A 9,146-nucleotide genomic window follows, 5' to 3' on the forward strand; every position below is an offset into this window, starting at 1 on the left:
AGATGACACCAGTTTTGTAAAGTCTAGTCTGACCCTTTCCAAGGAGAATAGCCAACACACACACACACACACACACACACACACACACACACACACACAGCATTTTGCAGACTCCTCTCTAGCAGAGCCTGTATGTACCAAGCTGCACTGTGACCTTTGGCTTCTGTGTCTCTCTCAGCATCTTAGGCCTCAACACAGGGTATTGTCGGTATGGAGCAGAGCCTCAGAGTAAAAATTATAGCTTCTATTTATTAAACTGTGCTCGGCTCTGTGCTAAGCATTTTTTTAAAGATTTTATTTATTTATTCATAGAGACACAGAGAGAGAATAAGAGGCAGAGATACAGGCAGAGGGAGAAGTAGGCTCCACGCAGAGAGCCCGACGTGGGACTCGATCCAGGTTCTCCAGGATCATGCCCCAGGCTGCAGGCAGCACTAAACCGCTGCGCCACCGGGGCTGCCCTGTGCTAAGCATTTTATGTATGTCTCACAGTGTTTCCAGCACCCCTGAGAGCCACGTGCTACATTTACCCCCACTTTAGAGATGAGGAAACAGAGATGGGGAAAAGCATCATCACTTGCTCAGGGCCACCAACTACTAAGTAGTTGAGGAGGAGCTTGAGCCCCGTGTTCTCATCCGGCCATCAGGCTGTCCTGTGAGTGGGCTCGGGGCTGGACACACAGACTCCGGGCCACGCAGGGCCATGCAGAAGAGACGGCCTCCTGCCATAGCTTTCCCCCGCGACTCACTTGTGTGACAGAGCCTGGTAAGCTTCTGTGCGTCCCTAATGGTGTCTCTAAAAGATGCCCGCTTCCCTCCACCCCCTCTCCCTCTTCCCCCTGCTGCCGCCCCATCGCCCCATCGAGCTGGCACACCGGCTCTGACTCCATCAGGCCTGACTTGCCAGGAGGAGACAGTTTCTACGGGTACCTGTGGGGTGTAGAGTTCTCACCGGGAGCCTGAGCGGAGAGCCCGAAAGAGGAAGGAGGCCAAGATGAGAGCCAGATTAAAGACAGAGACAGAAAGAAGAGCAGACCCAGAGAGCGAGAGCTTGAGATAGAGACGGCAGGGTGAAAGAGATGATAAGAGATAAACAGGAGAGAGATCCTGTGGTCTCCTTGCCCCATCCCTATTAGGGACGGGGAAACAGGGTCAGAGGAAGTGACCCTACTTCCTGGCAGATGTGTCTGTCACTTTTGCAAACACCATCAATCCAGTTCCTCTCCTGTCCTCAGATGTCTCCTGCTGCTCCTGCGCCTGGCCCTACTTGGGGGCGGGGGGGGGGGGGCTGTCAGGGAGGGCCCTGGGGCAAGTAACTGAGGACGGGAGAGTGGGGGGGTGGGAATCAGTGCAGAATCGAGCAAGGATGGCATCCTGGACAGCGTAAGACCGAAGCCAGGCCCCCAAAAATGTTTGTGATCAACTTTACTGGGGCATGGTTTATACACAATAAAATGCAGCCATTTGAAGCTTACAGATTTTTGACTTTCGACACATATATGTTTGTATCAGCAGCACCACGAATCAAGAAATAAGAGTATTTTCATTCCCCAGAGGGTTCCCTCATGCCTCTCTGTTGTCATCTCTCCTCTGCCACCACCCCTGATCTGAACACTGTCCTATAGATTAGCTCGGGCTTTCCTAGGGTTCTCTGTAAATGGAATCACACACAAGTATACTCTTGTGCCCATCCTCCTTCACTGAGCAGAATGGTGGTTTTTTTTGTTTGTTTGGTTTTTGTTGTTGTTGTTGTTGTTGAGCAGAATGTTTTTCAGATTATTTCATATTCTTGCATGTATGGGTACTTGGGTTCCTTTTTATTGCTGAATAGTATTCTATTGCATGAATGTACCTCGATTGGTTTCTCCAGTCACTTGTGGATGGGCATTTGGATTGCTTCTGGTTTTCAGCTGTTATGAATAAAGCTTCTATGAATATTGTGTCCTAGAGTTCCTGCGGATATATGTTTTTTGATTCTCCCAAGTAAGTATATGGCTATAAACTGTATACTTATAAGGAACTGCCAAAAAGTTCTTCAAGGTGGTTGAGCCATGTTTGCCTTTTCCTTCAACGTATGAGAATTCCACTTGCTCCACACTCTCATCATTACTTGCTATTGTTGGTCTTTTTTTTTTTTTTGATTTTACTTATTTGAGAGAAAAAGCACACACATGAGAGAGCAGTGGGGAGGAGCAGAGGCAGAGAGAGAGAGAATCTCTCTCTCTCTTTTTTTTTAAGATTTTATTTATTCATGAGAGACACAGAGAGAGAGAGGCAGAGACATAGGCAGGGGGAGAAGCAGGCTCCCTGAGAGGAGCCTGATTCAGGCCCTGATCCCAGGACCCTGGGATCATGACCTGAGCCCAAGGCAGACGCTCAACCACTGAGCCATCCAGGTTGCCCTAGAGAGAAGATCTCAAGTAGACTTCACACAGAGTGTGGAGCCCGCCATGGGGCTCGATCTCACAACCCTGAGATCATGACCTGAGGTGAAATCAAGAGTCAGACACTTAACCTACTGAGCTACCTGGGTAGCCCTACTATCTTTTAAGTTTTAACCATTTTAGTTGGTTGTCATGGGTATCTCATTGCAGTGTTAGTTGACATTTCCCTAATGTAAATTTGGGCATCTTTGCATGAGATTTTTGGCTATTTGTTTTTAGTTTTTACAGTCACAAGGGCTTTAAACTGGGACATATCACAGTGCTCTCCAGTGTGCATGAGTTTGAAGTAGTTCTCTCAAGGTAGCAACTACGTCATCACAGCTAGCAGGAATGAAAAGGACATGTGGGCGCTGACCAGCTGAGCGACCTTGGGTAAGCTGAACCTGTTTCCTTATCCTCAAAGTTGGGGTCACACTAGCAGCCTGGTGGGGTTATCGTAGAGGACATGGCAAAGGAGAGGCAGAAGCAGGGATGGTGCAGGTAAGCCCAGCAGGTGCTCAGGACATAGAGGGTCTCGTCCCCAAGTATTTACCTGACCCAAGGGCCAGGGCCTCAGTGACCACCAGCAACTATTTGCTAGCCAGAGGGCTGGGGGCAGCACACGTGTTCTGTCCTTTCCTGATAACTCTAGGAGCAAAACCACTGGCGGCACAGCTGTCTGGGCAAGTCTGCTTGTGAGGTCAGAGTGAAGGCGCTGGACATTCCATCGTTTGGGGAGCAGCTTGTCTTCTGATTGTTCTGGTAAGAAGTGTGGGTCAGGGAAAGGGACATAGCTTCAAAGTAGGAAGCGCAGTGCTTTCTTTTTTTAAAAAATTTATTTATTTATTTATTTATTTATTTATTTATTTATTTATTTATTTATGATAGACAGAGGGGGGGGCAGAGACACAGGCAGAGGGAGAAGCAGGCTCCATGCAGGGAGCCTGACGGGGACTCGATCCCGGGACCTCAGGGTCACGCCCTGGGCCAAGGCAGTGCTGAACTGCTGAGCCACCCAGGGATCCCAGCGCAGTGCTTTCTTAACACATTCAATTATTTTATGGTGGCCTTTCCTGCCGATGACAGCTATAAACCAGAGCCTGGTTCTTAGAGTTCAGGAAGCATCAGAATCACCTGGATGTCGTGTTGAGAGGCAGACTTCTGGGTCTCGCTCCCAGGGTTTCTGATGTATCAGGCCTGCGGTAGGGCCTGGGAATTTGCTTTTGTAACAAGTTCCCAGGTGATGCTGATGGTTACTCCAAGCGTGGAATTAGAGTGACCCCCTTCCTGTCCCTGAGAGCTGTGACTCTGGTGCTGGGGATTGGCAGCACAGAGATGACTCCCCACATTTCAGCTTGGAATTCTGTCTCTGGCCTGCTCCTTGGCAAGGTGAGGGTTCTTTCTGAGCCAGGGATAGAGACCAAACTGGAGACAATGGTCATAGGGAAGTGGAGGGGAAACCATGACACCTCTTCAAGTTGGAGGGTTTTTTTAAATTTAATTTTTAAAAAAGATTTTATTTATTTACTCATAAAGAGTAATTTATGAGTAAATAAATACAGAGAGAGGCAGAGACACAGGCAGAGGGAGAAGCAGGCTCCCTATGGGGGGCGGGGAGCTCGATGTGGGACTGGATCCCAGGACCCCGGGATCAGGCCCTGAGCTGAAGGCAGACGCCCAACCACTGAGGCACCCAGGGGCCCCAAGTTGGAGTTTTAACCACTAAAAAGAATCCTGTGACGAGGACACTGTGATGCATAGACAATGACTGCCTCCCTTCTACCCACGAGGAAAGTGAAACACAGAGATTGAGCCATTTTCCTGGAGACATACAACGGACAAGTGGGGCAGCAGGGAGGGAACTCAGGCTGCCCTGGACGCAGCATCGCCGCAAGCCGGAGGGCCTGGGCCCGTCCTGCCTCCGGCACTTACAGCCGGGCGTTCTCCGCAAAGTTCCAGCCTCCCGAGCCTCAGTTGGCTACCTGTACCTACAAAACGGGGGAATGGTGGCCCCTCCCTTACGGGTTGTTGCAAGAATTCACTGAATTAGTAGCTATGAGGAGCTTCGGACCCTACCTGGCCCACTGGGCCCCCACAGAAACGTACTGAAAGGAAGCGCGGCTGGGACGCCGGGGCTCAGCGGCCGAGCGCCTGCTCCGTCCCAGGCCCCGGGATCGAGCCCCGCGTGGCCCCGCGGAGGAGGCGCCGGGATGCAGGCGGGGGCAGGTCGGCGCGCGCCCGGGACCGCGGGGCTGCTCTCCCCGGCTGCCCCCCGCGGCCCCGCGCTCGGGGCTTCCTGCGGCCCAGGCCCCGGCCGCCGCGGAGGAGGGGCGGCATTTCCTGGCGGGGCGGCGGCCACGTCACCCGCTCCGGACGCCCGGCCGCGCTGCCCCCGGCACCAGATGCTATTTCGGGCGGCGCCCCGCTCCGTGCGCAGTTTCCGTTTTTCCACCGACCGTCGGAAACAGCGCAGGGGGGAGGGCGGAGACGTCACGAGCCCCGCTCCAGGCTGGGGGTGGGGACAGGTCCCGGACGGCGGCCAGGCAGTCACAGTCCGGAGCCTTGCGCCCCGGGGGATGCTGAGCGCCCCCTCCCCAACCTGCGCCGCGCCCGGGGCGCCCTGTGCCTCGGGCCCCACGGGCGTCCCTTCAGCCTGCTGGGGGCACTGTGCGCCCTAAGAGCACCCCACAGCCTGCAGGTGCCTCAGGCACCTCGACTCAGGGAATTCAAAACCAAATGCAGATCCCTCCCCAGGCCCCTTGGCCCCCAGGACCCGGTCTCCAGGAACGACGGCACCATCCATCCCGGCGGAGGAGAGACCCCAACCCGGAGGGTCCCTGGATTTCTCATTCTCCCGCATTCCCCTAACCATATTCTTCCAAACCCAGTTTTGTAGCCCAAATACGTGAGGGTTTCATCTGCCTGAGTCCACCCTCGGACTGGACCGGTGTGTGGTGTCAGAACCAGTCTTCTTCCCACCCCGGAGCACCCCTTCTCCACCTTGCAGCCAAAGAGCTTCCCAGAAATGCAAATCTGACCCTATATGGGACCTATGCCCACCCTCAAACCAAATAAACAAACGATTCCCTCTCCCCCAAATCCTTTCAATTGACCACAGGCTTGCTCCAACCACCCTGGACTCCCTTCTGTCCCTTGCATGACATCTAAGCCCTTCTGCTTCATCGCTCACTCTTCTACCTGCCCTCAGACCCCACTCTTCGATCTCAGCCCAGGCACCCTTCCCTTGCTCCCTGGTGGGAATGGCCGGCACCTATTGGCAGGAGCCCAGCAGGCTGAGCTGACTTGCCCGAGGGTGGCGGCACCAGGCTTGGAACTCAGAATTACAGGACTCCCTGACTCCCCGCCTTCGGTGAACTGATGCTGCCAGGCGAAGGCCATGGGGACCAGAGGAGGGAGAGAGGAAAGCCAACCCCATTGCAGGGAGGCTTCAGGGAGGAAGTGGCCAAAAGGTTAAGGCTGGAGAAATGATGTGAGAAGAGGAGGCCAGTAAGGCAGAGAAGGAGCTGTGGCTGCTGGGGCACAAGGGAGGGTTCCATCTGATAATAGAGAGTGAGGCAGGGCTGGAGCCATGGGGCTGAACAGACCCCAGAAGCCCCTCCTCGGGGTCCCTGCTCAAGGCGGGTGTGGCTGGGCCAAGGGACACCTTGTGGCAAGTCCAAGAATTAAACTTTTTTTTTTCCCCCCCGCAGAACATGGATGGCCCTTCTCCCACGAAATTCTGTAGATTATCCGTATCCACAGGGCACCCTGGCTTCTACCAGAGAGCAGAAGGGAACAGAAGAAACAGCCCGCACTGAATTAACTGTATCTTCACACACAGTCATCCTGATGGCAAGGAGGGGCCAGTACCTAGACTGTGACCCACTCTGGGCTCAGTCCTTGACTGGGACAGATAGGGGCTTTTTCTTAGTTCTTGGGCTCCAAACCAGAGCTGCTGGAAGGACCAAGCACCTGCTATGGTGGGTAGACTTGTGGACTGGGAACTGGATACTTTAGTTTGGGTCTCAGTTTTTCCTGGGGTCCCTGTGAGCTTTGGCCAAGTCACATCTCTCTGTGCCTTAATTTCCTCCTCTATAACAATAACCAGAATTCCCATGTGCGTGCATATGATGTTGTCCTTCTGGGCTGACTGAGGTTCCAGAGATTATTGTTCTCACTACAGCCTTAAAAAAAATATTTATTTTAGAGAGAGAGAGCAGGAGCGAGAGGGGCAGAGGGAGAGGGACTCTCAAACAGACTCCACACTGAGCACAGAGCCTGACATGGGGGCTCAGATCTCACAACCCTGACATCACAACGTGAGCTGACATCAAGAGTCCCTCACTCACCAGACTATGCTACGCTGGCCCCTCACCACCGGCGTTCAAAGATCATTTTATTTAATCCTGACAACAAATATGTAAGGTAGGTATTATCTCCCCATTTTACAGACAAGGAAATGGAGATTCAGGGCCAGGTGACTTGCAAGATTTGAGCCTGTGCTGTTTCCACTCCACAGTAAGAGAATGAAACCAGGTCACCTCCATAGGCTGAGCCCCAGTTGCTCACACTCCTCACTGAACCCAGATTTCTACCCCATAGTAAGATCGTGGTCCCTGCAATGAGTTGAGGCCAGATCTGTCCTCCCCTGGGCTCTAGTGGCCCTTCTTCTTCAACTGGGCTCCAGAGAGGATTCTGATGCCAAATTTGCTTGCTTTATTTATTTATCTATTTATTTTTTTATATTTTTAAAGATTTTATTTATTTATGAGACACACACACACAAAGAGGCAGAGGCATAGGCAGAGGGAGAAGCAGGCTCCCTGCAGGGAGCCTGATGGGGACTCAATTCTGGATCCTGGGGGATCATGCCCAGAGCTGAAGGCGGATGCTCAACTACTGAGCCACCCAGGCGTCCCCTAAAATTTGCTTCTGACCCAGGCTCCCTGCTCACTCGATCGTCACATAGGCAGAGTTTCACCGCGTCTCTGTGCCACAGTTTCCTCATCGCTCCGTGGAGGGTAGGAGTAGCACCAGCCTCCTAGGATTGGTTAGGAGAACGAAAGGAATCGGTATTTGCACAGTGCTTCCAATGGTGTTTCTGTAGCGGGATTAAAATGTTTCGGACACAATGGGGGTTGGGACGTTCCCCGGCTCCGGGCTCGGCCTGGAACTCCGCAGAAGGGACACTTAAACCGCTCCGTTGACACCAGTTGTCCCTCCACGAGGCCCGGACGCGAGCTCCGCCCGTGACCCTGGAGGCCAGCGCGCCCCGTTTCAGAGCGGAGGAGAGCCGGGCTGAAGGGCGGGGGTGCAGGGGCGCTGCCGGGGAGCTCTGCGGCGAGGCTCTGCCCGTCGGAGCGCGGGCGGCTAGGACGCCGGAGAAAGAATGAATGCCGGGAGGGGTAGGGACGGAGTTCTGGGATGAGCGTCGCCGCAGGAAGGTGTCTGGGAGGACGAGGGACTGAGGTCGCGGGGTGCCCGGGTTCCCGGGGGGCTCGGGGTCCCACGGGGCCGGCCTCGCCGCGCCCCAGCCCGCGCGCCCCCTCTCTCCGCTGCGCGCCCCGGAGCCGCTCCCGGCGCCGCGCAGCCAGCCCCCCGCTCCCTCCGGTGAAATTGCCAAATTAAAATGAATCATTTGGCCCATAATGGCCGAGGCGCTTATCGGGGGCGAGCGGCCCCGCGGCTGCGCCTTATCTCGGCGGCGCACGCGGCCCCGGCGCGCCTCGGCCCATGCTAACGAGGCCGGGAACGGGAGCGGGATTAGCGCGCGGCGCCCGCGGACCCGGGGCGGGGGCGGGGGCGGGGTAGGGCGGGGGCTCGGCGCCCAGGACCCGGCCGCAGCGACGCCACGCGCGGCCCCCGTGGCGGCGAAACGTGAGCATTCCGGCCCTTTGCCGGGGGAAGGAGGCCCGCGGGCTCCGCAGCCTCCGCAGCCGCGGTGCGCGCCCCCCTCCGGGAGGCCTTCCCCCCTTCGCCCTCCGGCCCCTCGATGGGGGGCACTTTGCGCGGACGCCCTCCGCTCGCCGCCGCCCCTCCCGCCTCGGAGACTCTCTTCCTTCCTTCCCCTTTTTCCTTACGCAATACACAGAAATGCGCGAGGCGGTGGTTGGTTTTCATTTCTTCCCGGTGGTTGTGTGCATGCGGTGGGATTGTGAGTGCGTGTGCGAGCCGGCGGCCCCGACCCCTCCCGAGGCGGCCCTCCAGGCCGGGGTGTGCCCGCGTGGGACGGTGTCCGCGCCCTCTGCGCCGCGCACGCCTGGGCCTGTTGGCCTCCTCGACGGGGGTCTGGCTCCGCGCGTGGGGTTGTGCGGCCTTCGCGCCTGCGTCTGGGTGGCCTGGCTGTCGTGCCGGGCGCGCGGGATGCCGACCGCGGAGGACGCGAGTCCGGGGGCGGCCGCCGCCGCCGTGTCGCGCAGGGCATCGTGCGGGCCCGGCCGTGAGCGCCCCGCGCCCCGCTCCCCGCTCCCCGCTCCCCGCGCGCGGGGCTGCGCCGCGGGTGGTCCTGCCCGCGCGGGGCCGAGCGCCCGCGGCCTGCGTCCTCTGGAAGCGCATTTGCACATCGCCGGGGGGTGGAGGGGGGGCGAGCGGGAGCTGGGGCCGCGAGGTGAGGAGGCGGCGAGGGGCGGGGAGAGGGATTTCACATTTTATTCCAAATTATGATGTATTCGGAAGCCGGTGCTGGCTCGGATGGGCAGTCGGAGCCCGCCCGGCGGCCGCCCT

General features: G+C 56.7%; 1 protein-coding gene across 1 annotated transcript; it reads right to left on the reverse strand.

Moving 5' to 3' along the window:
* Positions 1 to 7,351: 7,351 nt before the first annotated feature.
* LOC129520500 (sterile alpha motif domain-containing protein 1-like) lies at positions 7,352 to 8,944 on the reverse strand. The gene is made up of 2 exons (XM_055341507.1): positions 8,504 to 8,944; positions 7,352 to 7,464 (listed from the first exon to the last, which is right to left on the reverse strand). The coding sequence occupies exons 1-2, from the start codon at positions 8,845 to 8,847 to the stop codon at positions 7,428 to 7,430; spliced, it is 381 nt and encodes a 126-aa protein (XP_055197482.1). The 5' UTR covers positions 8,848 to 8,944; the 3' UTR covers positions 7,352 to 7,427.
* Between the last annotated feature and the right edge of the window lie 202 nt (positions 8,945 to 9,146).

Source organism: Nyctereutes procyonoides, unplaced genomic scaffold, assembly GCF_905146905.1.
Source record: "Nyctereutes procyonoides isolate TBG_1078 unplaced genomic scaffold, NYPRO_anot_genome, whole genome shotgun sequence".
Lineage (NCBI taxonomy): Eukaryota > Metazoa > Chordata > Mammalia > Carnivora > Canidae > Nyctereutes > Nyctereutes procyonoides.